The sequence below is a fragment of the Narcine bancroftii genome, chromosome 5 (genome assembly GCF_036971445.1).
Source record: "Narcine bancroftii isolate sNarBan1 chromosome 5, sNarBan1.hap1, whole genome shotgun sequence".
In the NCBI taxonomy this organism is placed as follows: domain Eukaryota; kingdom Metazoa; phylum Chordata; class Chondrichthyes; order Torpediniformes; family Narcinidae; genus Narcine; species Narcine bancroftii.
The window spans coordinates 227,605,811-227,633,782 of NC_091473.1; the positions used below are offsets into that span (position 1 = coordinate 227,605,811).

General features: G+C 39.3%; 2 protein-coding genes across 3 annotated transcripts in view; one reads left to right on the forward strand and one right to left on the reverse strand.

Moving 5' to 3' along the window:
- The window catches only part of LOC138764985 (bcl-2 homologous antagonist/killer-like), a 48,150-nt gene extending 47,923 nt beyond the window's left edge, over positions 1-227 (reverse strand). For both annotated transcript variants that reach the window (XM_069941538.1, XM_069941535.1), the window contains exon 1: positions 4-227. The gene's annotated coding sequence lies outside the window, so the exon portion shown is untranslated. The remainder of the gene's footprint in view (positions 1-3) is intronic.
- On the forward strand, positions 227-27,962 carry ttll1 (tubulin tyrosine ligase-like family, member 1). The gene is made up of 9 exons (XM_069941521.1): positions 227-465; positions 11,623-11,831; positions 17,098-17,278; positions 18,168-18,302; positions 19,031-19,139; positions 21,910-22,053; positions 25,218-25,304; positions 25,410-25,573; positions 27,670-27,962. Exons 1-9 carry the CDS (start codon positions 353-355, stop codon positions 27,791-27,793), a joined length of 1,266 nt encoding a protein of 421 aa, XP_069797622.1. The 5' UTR covers positions 227-352; the 3' UTR covers positions 27,794-27,962.
- Positions 27,963-27,972: the final 10 nt, after the last annotated feature.

Below are 27,972 nucleotides of genomic sequence, written 5' to 3' on the forward strand. Positions count from 1 at the left end.
CACCTTCTCCAGTCAACCGTTCTTTTAACTGACTTTCAGCACCAAAAGCCCTAAAATATCATCCAGGCTCCCGCTCGCAGCTTCACCTCGGCTGTCGGATACGCGCTGCATTCTGGGATACAGCAGCGCCGGGCTTCTTCGAACTCCACCTCCCAGAGATCCATTCCCCAGCACATGCGCGCTCAGCTCCACGACGCCGCCGCCACTGACGCGCAGGCGCATTGGTTCCCATTGTGCCAGGACGTGGGAGGTGGAGCCAGTTCACTGAGGTGAATTGTGCCTTCTCTCATTGCTAGACTGCATTGTTTATGTCATTACTTGATTCAAATGAAGACAAGTTCATCTTGAAGGTATGGCTGGGAAAGTAAAATGGGCGACAGACATCGAGAAATCAGTGCTGGTAAATAATTTTGAGAAGAGAGGATGGATTCAGACAGCTACTGATGATGACTGGAACTTCTATTGGTGAGTGAAACCTGAAGTATGGCTCTGGGGTTTATTGCAAAGTTATTTATTTTAGGCCTTAACATTTATAAGGTGGCTTTAAACTAAACTGACGCTTGGAACACAGGTGGGTCGCCTGGAGCCTCCTGGTGTACTGTATCTGTGAGTACTTACTCTGTTCTATGTTCTGACACAGAACCCATGGAGTACTGATGTGGACTCCTCCCCTTGAGGACAGTTGCATCTCGAATGTGCTGACTAACAAGGTTGGCATATGGAACCTTGCCAAATGCCAACCTTCCATTTGGCAAGGTTCCATATGGGGAAGGCAGGCCCAATGGGGATCCAAGGAAAATTGATTCCAAGATTGATTTCTTTGGCTTGGCTTCGTGGACGAAGATTTATGGAGGGGGTAAATGTCCACGTCAGCTGCAGGCTCGTTTGTGGCTGACAAGTCCGATGCGGGACAGGCAGACACGGTTGCAGCGGTTGCAGGGGAAAATTTGTTGGTTGGGGTTGGGTGTTGGGTTTTTCCTCCTTTGCCTTTTGTCAGTGAGGTGTCAATAAGGAGGTAAAATGTGATGGTGGGTTAGTTGTTTTTGAAATTGGAAGCTTTTGACCAGTGATTTACCACATTGGCACCAGGAACCTTATTTTTGTTCTTGTCCTCTTGGATGTGTGACAGATTATGTTGTGTTTTGGGGAGATAAATTTGGGCAGGTTTTTTTTAGTGTCACAGACAAACACTTTAAAACAGATCTTATTTAAAATACTGGAGCTCTGCCCATGCTAGACAGGCTGACTCCACTAATGAATTGTTGTTCGCAATAAGGCAACAGATGAAAGAACATGCTGCAGGCTGTCTGGAATGCAGCTTGCTGTTCTAAGAGGGTCACATGGTTTTGCAAGCAGAGAGAATCAAACAGGTTTTCTCTCTGAGAGAGAGCAAAGAGAGAGATTCAGTGCTGCAGTCCAGCAGCAGCAGCTGGGACTGAATCAGGACAAGCTGGCAAGCTTGTGGGAAAACCCCATTTGGAAGACGGATTGTGAGTGCTTAGTTCAGCCTGGTCAAGCCCTTGTGGTTCATGCAGGAGGAGAAGACTGGCTGCCTAATGTTTCACTTGAAATAAGAGAAACAAAATGGAACTCTGTGGTGACCTCAAAGAAAGAGGTTGTCATCCGGTGGGGCAAGTTTCTTCAGCAAGACACTGAAGTGGCTGGTTACAAGCTGTGGGTGTCCAGCGAGCAACAAATCTCTCTCTGAAAACCGACAAGAGCCTTCCTGAGCAGTAACCATTTACCTTTTAAGCACCATAGCCTGGTGAAGTTCATAAATGTCAAATTCTGTGCACAGTATAAGAATTACCTGCAACCAGTGAATGTGGAGGAATGAGAAGTGAGGTTGGACTGTGAATCAAAGAGCTTTTTTAAACTTTCACACATTAAATACACATGTGCTTAGAATTAGAAGTGGGTAAAGTTAGGTTAGTAAAGTGTGATCCTGCTTTCGTGTTTAAAGATAATTAAAAGCAACTTTTGTTTAAATAACCATTTGTCTTGGTGAATATCTATTGGTGCTGGGTTTTGGGGTTCTCTGGGCTCGTAACAGATGTGAATGTTGGAAGTATATGTGGATATTTTGGCATTGCTGTTAATTATGATATTTTCTCAGCTTGTTCATATTTTCCCTTTTTTTCCCCCTCAGTGGAAGGGGAAGACCTGCTCAGCCAGACCCACTAACTTAGTCTTTCTCCTTGGCATATTCCCAATCCCACATTCTTCTCTCTCTATCTTCTCCCATTCACTTGTTAACCTTGTTTACAGCTTATCCCTTTGTTTTACCCATCAGAGACATCTGAGTTCCCCCCACCCCCCTCCAACCCTTCTCCTGGAATCTTAATTTTTTTTCTCTCTCTCCTCAGTTCTGAAAGAGTATTTCATTTGAAATATCCTCAGCCCTCAGATGCAGCCTGGCATGTTGAATATTTCCAGTTTTTATTTCAGGTTTCTAGCATCTGCATTCTTTAGGATTTTCATCTGACAGTGAAGAGGGTTGATTCAGACAGTTTTAAACGGTATTGCAAAAACAACAAATGCAAGCATGAGAGAGACAGAGAGAGAGACAGAGAGAGAGAGAGACAGAGAGAGAGAGAGACAGAGAGAGAGAGAGACAGAGAGAGAGAGAGACAGAGAGAGAGAGAGACAGAGAGAGAGAGAGACAGAGAGAGAGAGAGACAGAGAGAGAGAGAGAGAGAGACAGAGAGAGAGAGAGAGAGAGACAGAGAGAGAGACAGAGAGAGAGACAGAGAGAGAGAGACAGAGAGAGAGAGACACAGAGAGAGAGACAGAGAGAGAGAGACAGAGAGAGAGAGACAGAGAGAGAGAGACAGAGAGAGAGAGACAGAGAGAGAGACAGAGAGAGAGACAGAGAGAGAGACAGAGAGAGAGACAGAGAGAGAGACAGAGAGAGAGACAGAGAGAGAGACAGAGTAACCTATTTAGGATGGCCACCCTAGGCACTGTGAGAAACAGAGAAGTGCCTTCACAGAAATTGCTCGAGACAAAAATTGAGAACAAAGAACATTTATTATACAACAATGCAAAGTTGGGTGCTTTCCCCTAACCCTGGGAATACACACACATACTGGGGCTCACCCAACTTTTATACAGTTCATTTCAGTGTAGAGGTACCCTTCCCCCCCCCCCCCCCCCCCAACATTCTTCTGCCTCCTGGATGAGTTTGGCATTAGGCAATCCTGTCTGCCTACGTGCTGTTTCTTCTGTTTCTGTGAACTTGGAGGACCAGGGGGTATCCTATCGGTGTCCCATCATGTCATTGTCCTTATTCACAAACCTGCCTTTGTCCTTATTCACACCTTCCTGACCCTCAGGGCTCTATTCTTATATGCAGAACTTGCTAATTCTGTCTAAGCTTACTAATTACATATGCTGAACTTGCTAATTCTGAAAGGCTAGAAGACCCTTATCTTATTCAGACTAACTTTACTTCCTACATTCTATTATCTATCCTTATCTACTGGCTTTCTTCTTTCTTTCTTTGGCTTGGCTTCGCGGACGAAGATTTATGGAGGGGGTAAAAAGTCCACGTCAGCTGCAGGCTCGTTTGTGGCTGACAAGTCTGATGCGGGACAGGCAGACACGATTGCAGCGGTTGCAGGGGAAAATTGGTTGGTTGGGGTTGGGTGTTGGGTTTTTCCTCCTTTGCCTTTTGTCAGTGAGGTAGGCTCTGCGGTCTTCTTCAAAGGAGGTTGCTGCCCGCCAAACTGTGAGGCGCCAAGATGCACGGTTTGAGGCGTTATCAGCCCACTGGCGGTGGTCAATGTGGCAGGCACCAAGAGATTTCTTTAGGCAGTCCTTGTACCTTTTCTTTGGTGCACCTCTGTCACGGTGGCCAGTGGAGAGCTCGCCATATAACACGATCTTGGGAAGGCGATGGTCCTCCATTCTGGAGACGTGACCCATCCAGCGCAGCTGGATCTTCAGCAGCGTGGACTCGATGCTGTCGACCTCTGCCATCTCGAGTACTTCGACGTTAGGGATGTAAGCGCTCCAATGGATGTTGAGGATGGAGCGGAGACAACGCTGGTGGAAGCGTTCTAGGAGCCGTAGGTGGTGCCGGTAGAGGACCCATGATTCGGAGCCGAACAGGAGTGTGGGTATGACAACGGCTCTGTATACGCTTATCTTTGTGCACATATATCCATACTAGCTTTCTTCATCTCTCATATTTTCATATTAGTTTTACTCATCTCTCACAGCACTACACCACGATATTGACAGCCAGTAAATTGAATGGAGTGATGCCAAAACAATTTAATCCTGATAAGTGAAAAGTGATGTATTTTGGGACATTTAACAAGGGTAGTATGTACACAATAAAAGGTAGGCCCCAGGAAATATTAATTTGATGTTCAAGTCCATAGACACCCAAAGACTACAGCTCAGGTCAATAACCAGAGATATAGTTCTAGAGTAAAGAAGTTTGGGGGTAATCCGAAGAACCTTTTCACCAAATGTGTGGCTGGAATCTGGAACACAGTGACTGAGTTTACATTTAAGAAGAGCACTTGAATCTCCAAGGGTTTGAAGGCTGGAAAATGAGATTATGTCGATGCCATCACGTACAAAGTGGGTTGAAGGGCCTATATAACTCAAGGAAACCTGATGCAATAATATGTTTTTTCCACCAAGACCACATTTTGGCAAGTCAGATCACCTGGTTGTGTTGCTTCTGCTTTTATACATACAGAGTTTAAAAAGAGAGGATCCAGAGATCAGGACAGCTAGAAGGTGGTCGCAGGAGGATGAAGAATGCTTACAGGACTTCCTTGAGTCAGCGAGTTTGGCAGTGTTCAAGGACTCAACTGAGGATCTGAAATTGATTACACCAGGGCTGTCATAGACTTTATCAAATCGTTCAAGGTTTTCCCCCATCAGAAGCCCTAGATGAACAGTGAAATCCGGAACTTGCTGAGAGCCAAATCTCAGGCATTAAAGATAAGTTCAGAAGGAACAGGTGTGTCCTACAAAAAGCTATTTCCCGGGCGATTCTGGATGAAAATAGAAACAATAAAAGACACCTGACAGCTGAAGAAGGACCTAAATGACATAACCAAATCGGTGCAGTAGCAGATGGCAAAGCTTCACTCCCAGAGAAACTCAATGCCTTTTACATCCGATTTGACCACAGTAACAGCGAAGAACTACCCCCCACATCTCCTGATGATCCTATCCTGTCCATAACCAAGAATGATGTGCATGCTGCCTTCAGGAGGTGAATCAAAGAAAGCATCTGGTCCAGATGGAGTATCTGGCCAAGTATTAAAAATCTGTGCTGATCTACATCTCACTCCAGCACCTCACTCCAGCAGAGTGTGTTACCCACCTGTTACAATCGTACCAGTTTAATGACTATCAACCAAAAGCACTTACATCAACAGTCTGAAGCACATCAGGTCCTGTCTGAACAGCGACATGGATACGATCCAGTTAGCCTATCGTAGCAACAGGTCTATGATGGATGCCATCTCACTGGCTCTACACCAAGCCTTGGAACACCTGGACAGTAAAGATGCATTTATCAGGATGCTTTTTATCGACTACAGTCCAGCATTTAACACCATCATCCCCTTAAAACTGATCAGCAAACTCCAAGACCTGGGACTCAACACCTTACTGTATAGTTGGATCATGGATTTCCTCACTTCCAGACCACAATCAGTGAAGATTGATAAGAACCTCTCCTCCACAATTTCCATCAGTACTGGAGCACCACAGGGCTGTGTTCTTAGCCCCCTGCTCTACTCACTTTGAGGGTCAGTTCAACAATAACAGCATTTAAAAATTTGCCAATAAAAATACAGTAGTAAAGAAAGGTGATGAGTCAGCATACAGAGGGGAGATTGAAAACTTGGCTGAAATGTGCACCAACAACCTTGCACCCAATGTCACCAAAACTAAGGAGCTGATTATTGACCAGGAGGGGAAAACCAGATGTATATGATCAGAGGTGGAGAGGGTGAGCAAATTTAAGTCCTTGCGAGCCACTAGCTCGGAGGATCTTTCCTGGACCCAAAACACTAATGAGATCACAAAGAAAGCACGTCATCACCTCTACTTCCTCAGGAGTTTGTGGAGGTTTGATATGACATCAGTAACACTGGCAAATTTTTACAGCTGTGTGGTGGAAAGCATGCTGACTGGCTGCATCATGGTCTGGTATGGGGACACCAGTACCCCTGAACATAAAGCCCTCCAAAAGGTAGCCTTGGACATAGCAAGCAAAACCTTCACCACTCTCAAGAGCATCTACAAGGAACACAGCCGTGGAAGAACAGCAGTGATCATCAAGGATCCACTCCACCCAGCACACGCTCTGTTCTCACTGATGCCGTCAGGAAATAGGTATAGGTGCCGCAAGACTCGCACCACCTAGTTTAGGAACAGCTGCTACCCCTTCACCATCAGACTCCTCAACCACAAACTCAATCAAGGATTCATTAAAGACTCTTACTTGTGCACTTTATTGATTTATTTTTAAATTATCTCTGTATTGCACAGTTTGTTTGCACTCATTATCTGTTTATATGTAGACGTTGTGTACAGTTTTTTTGCATTGCCAATAAGTGGTGATTCTGCCTCGCCTGCAAGATAAAGAATCTCAGGGTTGTATGTGATGCCATGTGTGTATTCTGACAGTAAATCTGAAATCTGAATACAGCTTTTGCCTGTAAAAGAGTGAAAATATTTTAACAATGTTAACATATTTACAGGTTTAACTGATTTGGTGGGATTTCATTTTACTTCAATGTTTGCAACTGTACTGATTTTGGAGACTTAACAGATAACTTAATTCAAGCTATCACTTTATGACTCTCTTCCCTTTGTAGTGTGTGTGGTAATGTTTGAATCGGGATGGTACAGAGACTCTTGAAAATGTATTCAGAGTAAGATAAATGCCATTGTAAATGATGCCTCCTGCCCATCTGACCTGTCAAGCACCCCATGTTCCATCTATGGCAGAGCCTCTTGATTCCAATCTGTCTTCATTAGCCACTTCAGAACCCATAGAACGAGAGAGAAAAATATTATCCTCAGAAGAAAAAAAAAGCTTTGTTTATTTCAACTTCTGTTCTTTCACTGTCCATCCTTGATTTGACTGGAATTGCATAAAGGGCCACTTACATATTTAGAGGGACTTTGAGCTGCGATGTGGACAAACCATCTAATTGGAAGCTGGGGCTTCTAAATATTTGGCAATGCTGGACTAATAGGCACAGCTACTATTTTCACATTATCAATATTCACATGTGTAATCCCATCATTATTCTAGTTGATTTTTGTTTGAGAATAAATATTCTGAAGCCGCATTTAGTTCATTGATGATTAGCATAATTCTTACCATGTGATGGAAACGCTTTATATTCTTGTGTCTGAATCAGTCCAGACACTTAAAATATGATTGTATTCTTCCCATAACTGCTCAGCACAGCAATTCCAAGGGATTACTAGATGGACAGAAAAAGAGATTAGAGTGTTTTCTCAAAGCCTCCTTGAACAAATACAACATTGTTATGGACTCCTGGGAATGCACAGATTATGACTGTTCAAAATGAAGAGAGAGCATTCAGCAGGGAACTGCAAACCTCAACCCCATTTGTCAGGGACAAGCAAAAGCCCAGTCTAAGTGGTAGAAGGAGTGTGGGGCCTCAAATTTCTCACATCCTCCCCTATTAGGACTTCCTGCCCTGTCTGTGGAAAAGTTTAAAGTCCCATATAGATTTCATCCATCATCTCAGAACTCTCAAAATCAGAGAGGAAGCAAGTCATCCTCAGAGTCCCAAAGAAAAAAAAAGCTCTTGTACTTGCTTTAATGTGATATCTTTCTGCATCAAAGTCACTATCTCTAATGGTGTTACAAGAAAATCATCCACTACTGTCTGTAGCTCGTATATTTCTACACTTGTTACTGCAGTTTTACAAGTCAATACATCTACTGTGGAATACTCTCTGTGTACTAGGTTTTCAGTACCATTAGCATTTTGGGATAGCCTGTTGCATTCTTTAGGTAAGCATTGCTGATTTAAGTCCAAGAATCCCCAACAAGGCAAGGGGTTGCAGTTAGAGACTAATATAAATGGTCTGCCTACTTAAAAATTATAGTCTTACAAGCCCAGAGGACCCCAAAACCCAGCAGCAATAGATATTCACCAAGACAAATGGTTACTTAAACAAAAGTTGCTTTTAATTATCTTTAAACATGAAAACAGGATCAAACTTTAACTTATTAATATTAACTTAACTAACCTAACTTAACCCACTTCTAATTCTAAGCACACATGTATTAATGTGTGTGTAAGTTTAGAAAAGTTATTTAATTCCTAGTCTAATCTCATTTCTCATTCCTCCAAGTTCACTAAATGAGATCTGTTTTGATGTGTTTGTATGTGACCTATACTAAAAAAAAACTGCCACACTTTATCTCCTAAAAAGAAATCTATATACAATATAAAACACAATATATCCTGTCACAATAGAAATGTATGTGCCTCTTTGTCTCTCTTAATTGTTTTTGTGGCTTGTTAGTTTGCATGATGTAAAGTCATGGGTTTGTTCCAGGTTGTTGTCCATTATTCAGCTTAAATCTATCCGTACTCCATTACTGGAAATGTCACAAGCTCACTTTAATGCATTGGTTTGGATTATTAAGCCTTCTGTTTTTTCCCTATCATTATGGTTCATCTTTCTTTAACTTTTAGTATAGCAAAGTCATTTCCACTGTGAGGTCTAGCAGAAACATGCCATGACAATGGGTTGTACTTAGAAAGTATTGAAGTGTGTTGGCGTGCTTGTGGTTTCTTGACTTGACAATGGTCTAAGCCTTTCACGTAACTCCAGCCCTGCACCGTCTTACTCGACTAAGATAAACCACTATTTCCTGCTTAAAGGTACGCTTTTCTTGGACCTAGTATTATGCTCATGAAGTAAAAACACAATGCTGGAGAAACTCAGAAGGTCAAACAGTGTACTTTATAGAGAAAAGATAAAGATACGTAACTAATGTTTCGGGCTTGAGCCTTGATGAATGAAGCATTCGTTATTTATCTTTATTTTTGCTATATAAAGTGGACTAATTGGCAGCAATGCATTTTCACTTTAATCACGGTGTCTTTAGTAGACTTTAGTCTTTTACATTATGTTCATGAAGCCACCTGAACACCTCTTTATATCTAAAAATGTTCCTATTCTTTGGCAATTGAAAACAATATAACGTTTGGATTGCATAGATGATGTTGGACTCCTTTTAAAATCATGGTACTGGTGGCCTGAAATAACTTCATGCCAAAAAGGTGATTGGCATATATTAAATGATTGTAGATGGGTTTGGCTTTGGGTCTTTATGTCCTTTACAGTTTATATGCTGAGCAATAATGCAAAACTCTCCGATCTTACATTGGCTAAGTATCCCCTCATCCACCTCATGGAAGATCGTCATCAACCACAAACTAAGCCTGACCAGCCAAGTCAGAATCTTGTCTTTGTGTAGCAAGTGAATCACTTCCTTACATTTCAAAGCCTATCCGCCATAGTGAAGGAATATGCTCGGATGAGAGGGGCTCCGAAAACACTCAAGAAGCACAATAATAACCCAGACAAAGAAGTCTACTTGATTGTATCCTACTGCCACCTTAAACATTCATTCCTTTCATCACCAGTGCATCGAGGTTGCAGTATGTATCATCAACAAAATGAACTGTGGCTATTTATCTAGGCAATTCATGTATCTTCCAAGCATGCAACTTAAGCCACTAAGAATTAAACGGCAACAGGCTTGTGGGAACATTACGACCGACAGTTTCGCTTCTAATTTTGCAAATCCCAAAAAATGACTTTTTTCAGAAAGATTGTCCTCTATATCCTTATTACCTTCAACGAGGCAGATGAAGTTTCCTCTGCCCAGTTGAGGCCAGGTCCTGAAGGACTAATGCTTCTCATAATTATGATTGGCCCCTTTAATTATGTCCCCTGAGAATAACAGTGTTTTCTTTGCGTCTTGAGGTATCTGCCTGGAGGTCTTGGGTCTCGATCTCACGGCCATGATCTTAATGAAAATGCTTTGGAACGCAGCAATATATAACTGATTGTGGACATCATTATTATTATTATTATTATTATTATTATTATCTGGATTTGACTGAGATGGTTCCTGGTGTTCTTTAGTTGTGCAACTGGAAGAGGGTTTTTGCAATGACTGGTAAATCACTTCATCCATAATCTATATGTCCTGTGACAGATTATGTTATATATTATGTATAGATATGTTTTAAAGGAGATTAATTGTGGAGGGTTTTTTTAGTGTAGGTCACAAACAAGCACAAACTCTTCATAAGACAGATCTCATTTAAAATGTGAGAGCTCTGCTCAAGCCAGACAGTTCAGGCTTCCAGTGCCTCTGTAAAGACAATGGAAACTGCTTTGCTGAAGGACTTCACAAGTAGATGTTAATTGGACATGCTGTGTGGTTTTAAGAAGGTCCTGTGGTTTTTCTTTACCTGTGACAGAGAGAGAGAGAGAGAGAGAGAGAGAGACACTGCTGGTTTTCTGGAATGCCTTTTGGAAGCTTGTTTGAAACTCCATTTTGAAGACAGGTTGTGAGTTCTGAGTTGTGCCTATTCAAAGCCCTTCTGGTCCATACAAGAGGAGATGGCTGGCTGTGTGGTGTTTCACCTGAGATAAGGGAAACCAAAAAGGAATTCTGTGGTGACGTGAAAGAAAGAGGTTATCAACTGGAAAACCCTGATGGGGCAAGTTTTTTTTTTGGAAGACACTGAAGTGGCTGATCAGAAGGAATCAGTATGTGTGTGTACAACGAGCAACAGATCTCTCTCTGAAAACCGACAAGAACCTTACTGAGCGGTAAACATTTACCTTTCAAACACCAAACCCTGGTGAAGATTCATAAATGTGAAATTCTGTGCACAGTATAAAAATTGCCTGATACCGACTGGTGAGCTTGGAGGAGTGAGAAGTGAGATTGGACTGTGAATCAAATAACTTTTCTGAACTTACACACCCATTACATACATGTGTGCTTAGAATTAGGAGGGGGTTAAGTTAAAGTTAATAGTAATAAGTTAAAGTTTGATCCTGTTTTTATGTTTTAAGAAAATTAAAAGTAACTTTTGTTTAAGTAATAATTTGTCTGTTAGGTTTTGGGGTCCTCTGTGCCTGTCACAGTCCAAACAGATTCAGTAACCTGTCCTCAATCCTGATCTCAAGTGCTGTCTGGGTAGAGTTTGCATCTTTTGCCTATGGCAGTGTGGTTTCTCAAGATGTTCTGGATCACTCTCTCACACCCCAAAGATGCGCAAGTTAATTGGCTGCTGTAAATTGTACCTGGCAGGAAAATCATTGGGCTATTGATGGGAATGTGGCAAAATAAATGGGGGAAGGGGATTGATGGAATGGCTTGGAGAACCAGAACAAGTCAGAAAGTAACTGGAAATCAAATGTGGTACAGGACATCAAGGAATTAGAATGGGAAAAGGAGTAATATTTTTCTTAATGAGAGAAAAAAAAAGAACTTGGCTGTTTAAATGTTTGAAATCTGTATATTTAAAATTAACTATGATCACTATTGGATATTTATTTCCATAGGATGAGTGTACAGACAATTCGAAATGTTTTCAGCATTGAAAATGGCTACCGTTTGAATGATGATCAAATTGTGAATCATTTTCCAAACCATTATGAGCTGACACGGAAAGACCTGATGGTAAAGAATATCAAGCGCTATCGCCGCGAGTTAGAAAAGGAAGCAAGTCCACTTGTGGAGAAGGATGAAAATGGAAAATATGTTCATTTAGGTAAATGGAGAGACTTTCACCATGTTGAAGGAGTTGGTCCAGGGTATTGGAGAACAACTCTATATTAATGACATAAAATAAGTCTTGCATTTCATCATGATTTTCAGTGTTTCAGTCATCTCAAATAACTTTTTCAGCTAACGTAGTTTGGTGATGTTGTAATGTTGGAAATAGGGGTGCCAATCTTCCAAAAATAACAGTATAATGAAGGAAAGGTAAACAAAATGTGGTGGAACACAGAAGTGCAGGTGTGACCTCACTCGACTGTACAGTCTGGCCCGCCTCTGACCCTGTAACTCCTCCCCATAGATTCCCAATAAAGACTGATAGCCCTAGTCTTCTCCCTCCACACCAGCCTTGGATCTGTGTTGCCTGCATGTTTCAGGATATTAAAGCCTTTGACTATTAGATTTGTGTCTGCCTGTGGTTATTGATCACACTACACAGTATAGGTTATAGGAATTAAAATAACCCAGACTTTTGCATTTCGCTCTCTGGGTTATTTGAATGAAGGCTGAATATTATCTCGAATGCTGAGAATAATTCCACTCATTTGCATCAAAGTGGCGGCCTGTTATCTTAAATTCTCGGGGGGGCATGGCAAGATGGCGTAGAGTCTCGACGTGTAATCTCGACCTCTCTGGCCGGATTTTTAAGTACCCATTTTTTAACCCTTTGTTTTCAGGTTCAAACTTCTTAAATTTTAGTTTAAATTATTAAGGAACTATTATGGCCATTAATGGTAAAAAGATTAAACCTCAAGTGCAGAAGAAGTTACATTTTCAAAGTACTGAAGATTTGGGGCCTAAACAACTTGCTACAGCCTCAGGTTTAATTTCTTCAGTGCCTAAACTACAAAGACTGCCTGTGAGAGCTGAAAAAAAATGTCTACTACTCACCAAGTTCTCTGGAGGAAGGTGCGTGTTCCCAAGAAGTGAATCCCCCGATTCTGGCAGCCTGTCGATTTTAACAGAGGGAGCACGCAGGAAGACAACTCCATTGTCTGGAATGCTTCAGGAAGCATTTCAACCTGAAGATCTCGATTTCATCTGTGACTTTTTGAAAAAACTGCACCTCCTGAGGAAGTCGGGGTGCCGTCGCTGGGATTCCAGACCCGCAGTAAGACCGTTAAAATGCCTTTTGTTGAGTTGCGGCAGGAGCTGCAGTTACCTGGTTCTGCCACTACGTTAGAGAAAGCAGGGCTGAGCTTTTCTGAATTACAATGTAAGCAGTTAAATGCTGTCATTCAGCCTATAATGAATGAGCTGGCTCAAAGGATAAATTCAGAATTGAATACAGTTAAAGCACGTGTAGAAACATCTTGTGAAGATTTTAAAAAATTTCAGTCTGCTTTTTTGGAATGTCAACAACAAGAGGCTTCTAATACAGAAAAAGTGTTAAAGGTTGAAAAATCCGTTATAGAATTGCAAGAACGTGAGAAGGAGTTAAAGAGGAAAATAGACTATTTGGGGAATCAATGTGAAAATTGTTGGTGTGCCAGAAGGTATGGAAGGACAAGATCCTCTTTGTTTTTTTACAGATTGGATCCCACACATACTAGGGCAAGAATTTTTTTCTGGAGGCTTGGTATTAGAAAGAGCTCATAGAACTTTAAGGAGATCGCCTTTACCTGGTCAGCCACCGAGACCTGTAATAATTCGACGTTTGAATTATTTGGATAGAGAAGCAATTCATCGACTGGCGGTGCAAAATGCGAGATGACGACAAACTCCGTTATTGATTCAGAATAGCAGAGTTTTTTTCTATCCTGATTTGAGTCAAGAGGTTATTCAATGTCGACGTCGATTTAATCCAGTTAAAGAGGTTTTGTGGCGTCAAGGTTATAAGTCTACTTTTCGCTATCCGGCAGTGTTGAAGGTGTTTCATGGAGACTATCAATCTTGGTTTTTTGAGGATGATCATGAAGCAATGATTTTTGCTGATTCATTGCCAGATATAAGAGGACAAAGACGTAGTCCACCATTGTCTCCTAAAGAAAAATCTGGTTGTTCTGGAAACGGAAGAAATAGTAGAAATGGGAAAAACGGGAATGGAAAGAGTCCAACTTCTTTTGAAATGGGATCTTCGAGTTCGGAACCTCTTGGATGAATAGCAGAATCTTCTTATTCTTATTTTACTTTTATGTTATTATGATATTTTGAGATTTTTTTTGTTCGGCTGGGGAGGAAGAGATTTGTTCTAGGTTCTATTAGTCATCAGCCACTGGTGGTGATCCACACCCAAATTTTGTTTAGGTATTACTACCTTTTGGTAGTTTTTTTTGGGGGGGGGGGGGTTTGTTAATTATTTTTTTATTTTCATTTTATCTAGCTTTTACTTTGTGATTTTTTTTCTCCTAATGGAGGGCCTATATACGATGATTTGAGTTTTTATATAAAGATATTATTGGTCTTTAGTAATATTAGTAGATATGTTAAAGTTGAGGTTTTCTACTTTTAATATTTGAGGTTTAAATAGATTAAGCGTAACGATGAGGGACAGCTATGATATTGATAAGAATTCTTTGTTTCTTTATTTTTAAATTTGATCTTTGGTAAGATCTGTGTTGGGTAGCGATATGATTTTACCTGAAATGACTAAATTTGAGACTTTTCTTATGAAGGTACCAGAGAAGGGTTATATTTCATTCATGTATTAAATATTATAGGATGGTATGGATAAAAAGGGTTGGAATAAATCCAAATCTGTATAAGATTAAAATACCTTTAGATCTGATAGTATCTTTATTGGGCAGTTTGAAACCTCTGAAAGGTTTGGGATTAGATAAATTTCAACTTGCTTTTGTATATTTAGAATTATTTGTAGAGAAAAAATGTATTGTTAGTATGTGGAAAGATACAAATATGATTGATATTAATAGATGGCATAATGAGATGATATACTGTTTAATAACGGAAAAAATTACATATGTTTTGCATGATAACTATAGCTTTTTTATTAGTAAGTGGTTGTTATATTCAGAATATTTACATTTTGATTTATGTTGATTAGATTTTAAAATGTATGTTTAATTTTTCCTTAATTTTTTTTTCCTTTCTTTATGACTCTCCCTTAGGAGAGCTGCTGAAGTTATAAAATATAAAATATAACGTTCATGTTTTTGGTTGATTTGAACTAGAGGAATTCACACATTATTGTAACGAACTTCCAATAAAAACACCTATTAAAAGCATAGTGAGTTCCACTGAGTTGGAATTCGAGCTCTGGCATTCCAGGGTAGACTTAGTTACACAAAAATAATTGTGTATATGAAATTAATGTAGAACACTTTCAAAATTTGACCTCAAATACACACAACTCGTGCACATAACACAGCCGATTCGTTGTATCAATCTTCTTCTTTGGCTTGGCTTCGCGGACGAAGATTTATGGAGGGGTAAAATAAAGAGCACATCTTTTAAAATTTGTATTTTAAATGTTTACCATTTTTTAATTTTAAATTTAGACATGCAGCACAGTAACTGAGCTGACAGCAGTTTGAAAGAGTAGAAGCGCAGTGTTCTTTTAGATCTGGGGACTTCCTGAGTTTTACTTGGACTTTGTTGTTGTGATTAGATCTCATTTAGTCTCAGATGAACACTATACCACACAATTCAAAGACTTGTGAGAAATGTATCCTGACCATAGGCTCGTTCGAGTTCTTGGTGTAGTACGCTTGGGAGCAGGAGAGACTACAGATGCTGGAATCTGTATCATAAGACATACTGATGGGAATATTTAGCAGGCCAAGTACCGCAAATGGTCGATGGTTGATAGTTTGTGTCAAGACCATGGATCTTGATATAGGGCCTTGATACAATACATTGTCTATCCTCTTGTATCCACAGAGGAGTGAAAGATGTAGTTTGATCCGAAACAGTTTAAATGAGTTGGATTTTGGGAAGTCAGTGCAAGAGGAAACTATACAGTAAATGGTAAAACCTCCAGGAATATTGATGTACAGAGGGATCTTGGGATACAAGTCCATAGGTCCTTGAAAGTGGCAACACAAGTGGATAAGTAAAAAAGGCATATGACATGCTTACCTTCATCAGTCAGTGTGCTGTTTAAAAGTTGAGAAGTCGTATTGCAACTGTGTACATTTTTGGTTAGACCCCATTTGGTCACCACACAGAGTGTGGAGGCATTGGAGAGGTTGCGGAAAAGGTGCACTGGGATGTTGCCTGGATGGGGGTTACCTGGATGGAGATATGAATGGAGGTTGGATTTTATTTTTTTGAAGTGTTGGAAACTGAGTAGTGACCTGGAGAGGTCTCAAACTATGAGAGGTATAGAAAGGGTAGATAGTCAGAATCTTAGGTTGAAGATGGGCCGGGGGTAGTTTAAAGGAGATTTGCAAGGCAAGGCCTGGAATGCACTGCCAGAGGAGGAGATAGAAGGAATACAATAGCATCGATAGACTGATGAATGGGTATGGAACAGAGGGGTGCAGACCATATGCAGGCATAGAGGATTAATTTGGCTTCATGGTCAGTACAGATTTGGTGGACTGAAGGAACTATTCATGGATTTTATGTACCACAATTTATTTTTGGTTTTTAAATAACAAACTAACTTTTTCAAATTCATTGTGCTTTCTCTGAACATTTATTTAATGTATGTGAGACCTTGGACTTGGAATTTTCAGGCCCCCATAAAAATAGAAAACCAGGCAGCACGATTAACATAGCGGTTAGCGCAGCGATGTTACAGCGCTAGCAACCAGGTTCGCTGTCTGTAGGGAGTTTGTATGTTCTCCTCATGTCTTTGTGGGTTTCCTCCTCATGCTCCAGTTTGCTCCCACCCTTCAAAACATATGGGGGTTATATGTCAGTTGTGTGTAATTGAGTGACATGGGCACATGGGGAGAAAAAGCCTGTTACTGTGCTGCATGTCTAAATTTAAAATTAAAAAATTGTAAACATTTAAAATAAAAATTTTAAAAGATGTGCTCTTTATTTTACCTTCATTGATACAACTAATCGGCTGTGTTATGTGCACGAGTTGTGTGTATTTGAGGTTAAATTTTGAAGGTGTTCTACATTAATTTCATATACACAATTATCTTTGTGTAACTAAGTCTACCCTGGAATGCCAGAGCTCGAATTCCAACTCAGTGGAACTCACTATGCTTATAGGTGTTTTTATTGGAAGTTCGTTACAATAAAGTGTGAATTCCTCTAGTTCAAATCAACTAAAATAAGATCAGGAGCAAAGGATTTCACAGCTTAGGCTATATTGACAATACGATATCATTATTTTTCAGATTTTATCCCAGTCACATTCATGCTGCCTGGTGATTACAATTTGTTTGTTGAGGAGTTCCGAAAGAACCCAACCAGTACTTGGATAATGAAACCATGTGGAAAAGCTCAAGGGAAAGGAATTTTTCTTATCAATAAACTTTCCCAAATCAAGAAATGGTCACGAGACAGCAGGACAACTACGTAAGATTCACTGTGTTTTGGCGTGTTATTTTTATTGCCACCTGAAAATACACTGCAGCATCCATAATTAGGAACTTGTTACAAAAAAAAAACATACGTCTAATGCTGGAAATTGGAAATAAAATCAGAAAATGCTGAAAATACTCACCATCTCACAGTATATTTGGAGAGAAACATTTCATATTTTGCCTTGATCACCTTTCATCAGATTGGAACAAGTTTGAATTTCTACCCCACTTTTTTATATACATTATGCAGTACATTTATGGGCTACCAAAAAGTATTGGAACAGAAGAATGACTGCCATCTCTGCATACATAGCCCACCATGACAATAATATGATGGTCCTTTGGGCTTAAGACTTGCTTACCCAAGAAGATGCAAGGGCACAGGAGTAAAGGCAATAATGCTTCAGAAATGATTAGAATACTTTGTAAAGGCAAACATAACATTTTGGTCTACTCTATATCCTTCAGGCATGTGCATATGGGCAAGGCTTCTGTGATTCTCCCAGGTTTTCAGTACCCTACTATGTATATTTATTGTTTTTGAGTTGTTTAATTTTGCCAAATGCCTTGCCTCATTCCTTCCTCAGAGAATAAACATTAGACACATTTTTTGCTAGCCATATGTTCCTGGACTATAAAGGTTTTATTTTTGCTTATCATAAAGCACACAATCAATTTTGATATTCTCTACAAATTTCATAATCAGAAAACCTAAATAAAAATTATTCATACATATCACAGAAAGTTAAAGATGACACAGGGTCTAAGAGAACTTGACTGCATTAGAATACCTGTTGTACATTCTGTTTTGTTTCTTGCTTATTGAATCATAGAATTGTGATCAAAGACATTCAAACTAACTAATGCTTATTAATTTCCAGATTTATATCTCCTGCTGGGAAAGAGGCATATGTTATTTCATTGTATATTGACAACCCGCTGCTGATTGGTGGAAAGAAGTTTGATTTACGTTTGTATGTCTTGGTGACCTCCTATCGACCATTGAAGTGTTACATGTAAGAAAGAAAGGATTCAATCTTATTACTTCCATGTACATATGTTTCATAACAAATGTAGAGAATTTAGATCTGCCACTTTAAGAATATCATAATTATCCAATCATGTTGAATAAATGAAATAATTAATTCTGTTAAGATGAGCTTAATTGATTAAATTTTAAACCTGTCATCTTTCCTCAAAATAAAAAAGACCTTCATAATTTGAATAGAAAAAAAAAATCAGAATTTTAGAAATTATGGTTTAGTGAAAATCTATTCTTGGACAGAGAAAAATGAAACTGCTCTTTAAGTAAATGATATGTATTGATTCCTTTTCTAGAGAACAATATTGTCAGCTAAGACACAGTTCCAATTGAACTGACAGCTTGTATTTTGGTAAAAGAGTCAGCCATTATAGAATGATCATTTCAGTCTTTTGCATGCTATTGGCTATGTATGAGACCATCTAATCAACTGTTCAGCTGCTGGCGCCTTTCATTATTGTTCTCTTATATTTATGCCAGTTTAATTAAAAATAGATTCATCGTGCCTGGAGTCACGTGCAAGTCACTATTTTCCCCATTTACTAAATGGAAGATAGATGATGTTCAATGAACACGTATTAAAGATGCTCTGGTGATTTTTGAAGTTAATCCTGCAATGTTTCTGAAATTTGACTAACGGAAATATAATTGTTGATCTATTCCCTTTCAGAATGAATCATTATTATTTCCTTTATGTTGTAGGTATCGACTTGGATTTTGTCGATTTTGTACAATGAAGTACACACCAAGCACCAGTGAATTAGATAACATGTTTGTTCACCTTACAAATGTATCAGTACAAAAACTAGGAGTAAGTTGATTAACTACTGCATATTAAGTGATAAATTGGTCACTATATAAAAATTCAAGATAACTGCACAATAATGAAATGTTGGAGAAATTCTGCAGACACCATGGTTGAAGGAAATACACAATGCTGGAGAAACTCGGCAAGTCAAAAAGTGTACTTTATAGAGCAAAGATAAAAATATATAACCAACATTTCAGGCATGAGGCCTTCATCAAGGTGTGAGCAACAGGTAGACAGGTGCCCGAACAAAATGGTAGGAGCAGGCAGAGGAGCACAATCCCACAGGCAGGAAGTAATGTGGATAAGGAAGTGAGGGCACACCAGCAAACAGAGGGAGGGGTCATGGTTCTGTGAAGGCAGAGGGAATGTGGTGGAGAGCAGGAAGAAAGAAGACAGAGGGATGGGGAAGAGAGAGTAAACAGGGAGTGGGCTAGCAGAAACCGGAGAAGTCAGTCCAGACAGAAAATTAGGTGTTGCTCCTCCAATTTACAGGTGGTCTTGATTTGACAGTACATGAGGCCATGGACAGACGTGTCATTGTGGGAGGAGGGCACAAAATTGAAATGATTGGCCACTGCGAGATCCACTCAATAATGCAGACAGGGCAAAGGTGTGTAGCGAACTGTTCTCTCAATCTGCGTCCAGTCTCTCCAATGGAGAGAAGGCTACAATAGGAGTTCCAGATGTAGTAGATGACTCCCACAGATTCAGAATTGAAGTCTTGCTTCAGTCAGAACGACTGTTTGGGGTACACAATGGTGATGAGGAAGGAGGTGTGGGCGCAAGAGTGACACCTCCTGTGGCCACGTGGGAATGTGTCAAGGGAGCAATTAAAAGGAGGGGATGAATGAATGAGGAAGTCATGGAGGAAGTGGTCTCTATGGAAGGTAGAGAGGGGAGGAAAGGGGAAGATGTGCCTGGAGGTGGGATCATGTTGTAGATGGCAGAAATTTTGAATAATAGTGTGTTAGATGTGGAGGCTAGTGGGGTGGTGGATGAAGACAAGGGGAATCCTTTTTTTTGTGTTTGGAGATAGAGGGGGCAAGGGCAGATGAGCAGGAAATGGAGTAAATGCAGGTAAGAGCTGAGTTGGTGGTAGTAGTGGATACCAAGTTTTGGAAGAACATCATGGATGACCTGGACTGGAAGACCTCATCTTGGGAGCAGATATGCCGGAGACACAGAAATTGAAAGGAATAGAACTTTTCCAGGGGACTGTGTGAAGAAGAGTAGTCAAAATAGTTATGGGAGTTGGCAGGTTTGTTTAAAAAAAAATGTTTGTAGGAAGCTTGTGTCCTGAGATGGAGACAGAGAGATCAAGAAGGGGAGTGTGTCACTGGAGATAGACCAAGTGAATTTGAGGTCAGGGTGAAAGTTAGAAGCAAAGTGAATAAAGTTAACAATCTCATCATGGGTTTATGAGACAGCACCGATGTGGTCATCAATAGAGTGGAGGAAGAGTTGAGGGGCATTGCCTGTGTAGGCCTGCATCATAGATTGCTCCACAAAGCCAACAAAAATGACAGCCATAGCTGGGATCCATGCAGACACCCAAGGGTACTCCTTTGATTTGAAGAAAGTGGGATGAGTTAAAGGAGGTTATAAAAAATGGGTTCTGCCAGGTGAAGGGGGCTAGTTAGATCTCTTGTTAAGAAAGAAAGGCTTTGATACCTCCTGTATGGGAAATGAAGGTGTTAGAAATTAAAGTACCTTTAAAGAAATTGCTCGAGACAAAAATTGAGAACAAAGAACATTTATTACTACAACAATGCAAAGTTGGGTGCTTCCCCTTACCCTGGGAATACACACACATACTGGGGCTCACCCAACTTTTATACAGTCAATTTCAGTATCAGAGTGCCCTCCCCCTTACATTCTTCTGCCCCCTGGATGGGTTTGGCATAGGTAATCCTTCCTGCCTACGTGCAGTTTCAGTACACTTGGAGGACCAGGGGGTATCCTGTGGGTGCCCCATCATGTCATTGTCCTTATTCACACCTTCCTGATTCTCTGGGCTACAGTCTCTTGATATGCAGAGTTGACTCTTTCTATCTAGGGTTGGCTAATTTCATATGTATAAATCTGTGTATGGTTAGCTAATTAGAAATGTATGACTTGGTACTTCTGTCCAGGGCTAGGAGACCCTTATCTGATCCAGACTACCTCAACTTCCTACATTCTATTGTACCTTACCATTCCTTATCTTAGTCCTATGGTCTTGTCACAAAGACTAGAAGATTCTTATGTTAATCGTGCTGACTCTGCTTTCCTGCATCCTAAGCCCCAAGCTTATCCTGTTTGAACTGGTTACAGCCATTTTACTGATGAACTTTAGTTTCTTCCATGTTCATAATTTTAGATCAATTTTCCCATCTCTCACAAAGGTATAAAAAGACTGGACGTCCATAGTGAAAATGCAGTGGTCATGTTCAGGCAGTTGGAAGTCATTGAAGATATGGAGGGGATATGAGATATCGTGGATATAGGTAGGGAGTGACTGGACCACAGAGGTAAAATGATACTAGTTTAGTGGGGCAGGAGCATGCGGAAACAATGGAACTTCTTGGATAATTGGGTTTAGGTGTCTTGAGTAGGAGGTAGAACCAGGCAGTGCAGGGATGGAAAACAATAAGGTTGAAAGATAGGATGGGAAACAATGAGGTTGTTTGTACTTACCTAAAATACCACTAAGATGTACAAACCCAATTATCCTCACCAATTTATCTTGCTCTCGAATTTAATGATAATCCATCTGTTATTCTCGTTCTAGGGTGATTATAATCCTGTACATGGTGGGAAATGGTCAGTAAGTAACCTGAGACTGTATCTGGAGAGCACACAGGGGAAAGATGTGACTGATAAACTTTTTGATGATATTCATTGGATTGTTGTTCATTCACTAAAAGCTGTGGCAGTAAGTACATCATGCAAACATTTGTTTTGAAGGGAAATTTGATTTTTCATGTCTTGATTTTGGTTTAGGCTCTACATCAAATTCTTCCATGTTTTGGACATTTTCAGTGTAAAATTTGGTAAATAGGAAAAGTTCTCTTAAGTTATAAGGGAAAGGAAGCAGTGCCATCTCTGACCTGATTTAAAGCCCAATGCATACATGGAAGCAATATTTAGGTGTTTCTTTCAAGTGCTGTATTTTCATCATATAATGCATACAGGCACATAACGTGCACAAGCATATAACGCGTGGAAGATCTTAATCTATGTTACAATATTCTTGTATAGCGTGTACACACATATACCTATACCACATGCCAACTCACAAGAGCAATTTGCATTTACTTGGGACAAAGGAGACAATACACATTCCATAGTCCCAATATCTGTCACAATCTCCCCGAGATTACAACCCATTCAAACTTCCTCTAGAGGTATCAATCACACCCATTGTATAGATCTTCCAGCAAGGTCCATCTGAGACCATTGTCTCAGAGGCACTTGATATGTTAATCTCCTCCCTCAGGAAATGGGTCTTGGCAATTGATAAGGTGCAGTGCCCTAGCCAGAATATCTTGTTTCTTGGAATACCATGGCACTCAGGCCAAAGTTATTCCTGAGACTGCCAAGATCAAAATTTTGAATTTTGCCATTTTGTATATACTCATTTCATTTTGTGCGCAATTTTCCCATGTTCATCTATAAATTGTATGCATTGCATTGCCACTATTTCATCACATACCTGTGAGAAACAGAAGTACCTTCACAGAATTTGCTCGAGACAAAAATTGAGAACAAAGAACATTTATTATACAACAATGCAAAGTTGGGTGCTTCCCCTTACCCTGGGAATACACACATACACTGGGGCTCACCCAACTTTTACACAGTTGATTTCAGTATAGAAATACCCTCCCCCTTACTCTTCTGCCTCCTGGATGAGTTTGGCATTAGGCAATCCTGTCTGCCTACATGCTGTTTCTGCGAACTTGGAGGACCAGGGGGTATCCTGTCGGTGTCCCATCATGTCATTGTCCTTATTCACAAACCTGCCTTTGTTCTAATTCACACCTTCCCAACTCTCAGGGCTACAACCTTATATGCAGAACTTGCTAATTCTGTCTAAGGCTAGAAGACCCGTATCTTATCCAAACTAACTTTACTTCCTATTATCTATCCTTATCCTATTAATACTGGCTTTATTTATTACACATATATCTAGTTTCCTCATCTTCATATTTTTATCAGTTTTACTTATCTCTCACATACCTATTATAAATTGTGCACATTTTTATTGCTGTTACTACTTTCCCACAGTTGCTATAAACTATGTGCTTGTGTGTGTTATCTGCTATTTTTCTCATGCTTGCCTTTTGTAAATAAAATAATTTATTACAAACTTTTTTTAAAAATTCAAGCAATTGAAAATAAATTTTAATTTAGAACTAGTTGCTGCTCAAATGTTCACTTTTATATTCAACATATAAAAAATGTCTGGTAATAAGGTGTAACAAGACAAGGAGGTATAACATTCAATGCTCCTATGTGAAGTAGACTGAGTTCCTCTGATACAGTGGACCACATTCCATACTCAATCAATACTTCTAAAGGCACTGCAACCCCCACTTATACATTTGTTGATTAAGAGATCTTGCTGTATACAAACTGATTGCTACACTTATGTTTATAGTAGCATCAGTTATATTTCTAAAAATTAATTAAACGTCCTTTGAAATGTCCAGGTTCTTGCAATCCATATTTTTTTGAAAGATTTGATTATACATGCATGAAAACTATATTGTTCTTCTAAAATGTAACATAAATTGGGGCTCCAACTATTTGTTTTTTGGCATCCTTTGAAAACTAAGAAATTTGAGATGCCAGATATGAAATGCAAATTGTCAGAAGTCGTTCATAGAGTCTCTTAATTGAATGTTAGATTAATGAAAACAACAAATTTTGATGTTTCTTTGTTAGAATTTAACAAAATTAGGAATTAACAGAAATAATACTGGATCTTAAATTCAAATGAGCCAAACTGGCAATTAAGGGTGTCACTGTTAGTGCAATGCTGTTACAGGACCAGCAATTGGGACTGGGGGGGGGGGGGGGGAGTTTGAATCCTATACTGTCTGTAAAGTGTTGTATGTTCTCCCCTTATCTGCATGGGTTTCCCCCAGGGGCTCTGGTTTCCTCTCCTCATTCAAAAATGGGTGTAATTGGGCAGCATGGGTTCATGGCCCTAACCCTAACCCTCACTGACAAAAGGCAAAGGAGGAAAAACCCAACACCCAACCCCAACCAACCAATTTTCCCTTGCAACCGCTGCAATCGTGTCTGCCTGTCCCGCATCGGACTTGTCAGCCACAAACGAGCCTGCAGCTGACGTGGACTTTTTACCCCCTCCATAAATCTTCATCCGCGAAGCCAAGCCAAAGAAGAAAGAAGAATGTAGGAATGTATGAGAAACATTTAGTGTAAATAGGTCTTAGTACCATGGGCCCTTAAGGTAGGTGTAGCAGGACCCATCCTCCCAAATGCTCATCAATTCTCAACCACTTCAACTGCAGCTCTCAACATATGAACTAAGCCTTTTTGGACTTCTTTGGAATGTTCCTAAATGTTATAGAACTGCTTAACATTTTTGAAATTTAGGAAGTGTGGGAGCTATTTTGTGCACAATTTCGGTAAATAGCAAGCACTTAATTATCTTTTATTAATATGAGTTGATGGATAAATATTGACCAGAACACAGGCGATATGAGATATTATTTCTTGCAGCTCAATGCAGTACTTGGGCTCTTCCACACGAGAGAGCAAACATTGCTTCAGTTCAATATCTGAGACATCTGGTGTTAGAGCGCAAACCTTTTCAGGATTTCAGTGTTGAACATGCATGTTTTGTTTCCTTCCCCTCGTCTGCTCCCAATCCACCTTGTGCCTGAGAGTCATATCCTGCTCATTATTCTATTAAATTACTGATTTTCATATTTGCAAGACAAATTAAAATAACACTGTTTGGAAAAGGAATGTGCAACCAAGTCTTCATATCTGAACTATGCTTGTCACAAAGAATCAACTTTTATTTATAAATGTAATTCTGATACAGGTTTGCAATTTTCACAGCCAGTAATGATTAATGATCGTCATTGCTTTGAATGCTACGGTTATGACATCATTGTCGATGACAAACTGAAGCCTTGGCTCATTGAGGTAATGGCCACATAGTTTTCAACAAAATCTTTAAAATCAAAATTCATATTGTTGTTTGCACTTAAAGTTTCCATTTGTTTTTTTATGTATTGGTCTATATTCTAGGTAAATGCCTCACCTTCACTCTCTTCTACCACTGCCAATGACCGCATTCTGAAGTACAACCTCATCAATGATACCTTAAACATCGCTGCACCAAATGGTGAAATCCCAGACTGCAAGTGGAGCAGGTGCCCACCAAAGGAAGCACTTGGATACTATGAGCTCTTGTAAGCAGTTGACCTGCAGCAAATAGTTGCACTTTTTTTTGGGTTCCTGTTCCTGTTCAACCCAATGACAATTACTCATTCTGTAATTCTGAAAAGTTTCTGGAATTCCAGTCACTTGGGCATACTCCACGTTCAATCCAAAATAGTGAAATTCCAAGATTTTATGGCCTCATTACTTGCAATAAAAATCCACGTACAATTGCAAAACATTCTTTGTCAGTTACAAAACTATTTCATTGGCTATTATGGTCTAGATATATTCTTACCTCGACCTCAAGATCCATCTATAATAATTTCACCAATTTTTGGGTGACACTAGAACCTTTTAAACCAACTGATTATTTAATCATTTATTCAAAATTCAAAGTGTATTGGTCATTATTAAGTATTTTTCAGAACTTATTTTACTAATTTGAGAAACAATCTCATTTTTGTTTTTCTCCAAACATTTCAAACAAAAATTGCTATTAACAAAAATGATTTTTTTGACTACAGGGCGGTGGAGAGAAACAGGAAGAATAACATTTCACAGCCAAAATTAGCATTATTAAGCTGTTGGGAAGATTTAATTATGTGTTCTCAGGAGAGAAAATATTTAACCTGATGAATGTTAAGTCAATGGCAAAGGAGGTTCATTTAACAGGCGGATTGAAATTATGTTATGTCAACAAGATTTTGTTCCAAAAGATTTTATTTTGAAAATTTTATTATGATAAAACATACAATGATAAATACAGCTTAGCTTCTGAAGTGAAGCTAAACAAAATACATTTTTATGTAAATAATAATCCCTGCAACCCCTCCACCCTAACCCACCCCCCTCTAAACTACCCCAAAGAAAAAGAGAGATCACATAACATAAAACTCAATTAGATACCATGGTTCGGAACACCACTAATGTGCAGAAAGGGGATTAATAATCAACCCCATATAATCCAAATACAGGCTCCAAATTTTAAAAAATAATTATTACTTAAATTATGTTATTCATTTCCAATGGAATAGATCTCATTTCCAAAATACCACCTCTGAATACTCAAATTAGTCTAATTTTTCCAAGTAATTGCCAAACATTTCCTAGCCACAGCTAAGCCAATCTCAAAAAAGCAATTTGAAATTTAATTTTAAACTCTAAACTCAATCTTTTAATAAACCTAAAAAAAATACTAAAGGATCTAGTGAAACCTTCAATTTAAAAATAGCTTCTAAAAGTTCCTTAAATCCATTCCAAAAAGGTTTCACCGTCTCACATAACCAAGTAAAATGCAAGAAAGAGCCGACTTCCTTATGACAGCTAAAACATAAATCCTTGCTACAAGATTGTAGAAATTTTTGGGCAACTGCAGGTCAAAGAATAGGAAATAAGTACTTAGTAGATTGTAGACCAAGATGTAATAATAATGAAACTTGATTGCTTAGGTAATCAAGTGGCTGTGATTTGGAAACTTCAGGTACTTTTGTTGAGAACTTTTATTTGCTCATTATTGGAAGATTGTTGACTTGGGTCTGATCAGTCAGGGGACTCCAAGTGAAGCAACAATTTAAAGGTCACCTGCATTTCTAATTTATTGAAATGTACTTTCTGATCATACAGCCTCCACTATAACTTGGGCAGCAAATTCGGAACATCTCTAGTTATGCTCTAAATTTAATACAGACTGTCACTTTGTCTGAAATCTCCATCCCATTCTGAATGATTTTGGTTTTGTCCACTGTTCGAAAGTAGGTCAATTTTGAAAGAACAGAATTTAAATTTCCCACTAGGTATATCACAACCTCTAGCCTCTCCACACTGGAGTTCACGTTTTAAATAAAGAACATTTCCATAATTTCGGTATCCACAGCATTTTTGCTGATTTGTTTTAAATTGTTCATTGGAATTAAATGTTCCATTTGGTTCAAGAGATACAATTTACCTTGGCATAGATGCGAAAAATTTAATGTTGTCATTAGCTTCAGCAACAAGACCTGAAATAGCCACTTTGCTTTCTCAGAAATTCAATGAAGAAATTATATTTGTACAAAGGGGAAAAAGTTTCAAAATAAACAGAAAATCAACCCTCATTTGTTATTGTTATATGCTCATATTCCCATAGATACGATGAGGAGCTGGCACAAAATGAAGGTATGGAATGTGAAGGGAAACCTCGTTTAGGACCGTCTCTGAATAAAGGCAGTCGACTGAAAGATACCAGGAAACCATTTTCAACATGGAAATAAAACGTGACTGAAATACAAGCAAGATTCATAATAATATGCTTGTTTGTTTTTGCATTCATGTAACACAATTCCATTCTGATTACCGTATGTAAATGGCGTAGCACATTTGACAATGCTGGGCCTATAGTGTTCAAATCACTCTTCCAGAATAAGAGATCAATTGACTTAATCCCACAAGA

What these genes read in the sequence shown, in the direction of transcription:
- ttll1 (XM_069941521.1), top strand. Translation starts at nt 353, where the DNA reads ATGGCTGGGAAAGTAAAATGGGCGACAGACATCGAGAAATCAGTGCTG. An exon ending in GATGACTGGAACTTCTATTG is followed by an intron (nt 466 to 11,622) that starts GTGAGTGAAACC and finishes TTATTTCCATAG; the next exon opens with GATGAGTGTACAGACAATTC. An exon ending in CGACCATTGAAGTGTTACAT is followed by an intron (nt 18,303 to 19,030) that starts GTAAGAAAGAAA and finishes TTTATGTTGTAG; the next exon opens with GTATCGACTTGGATTTTGTC.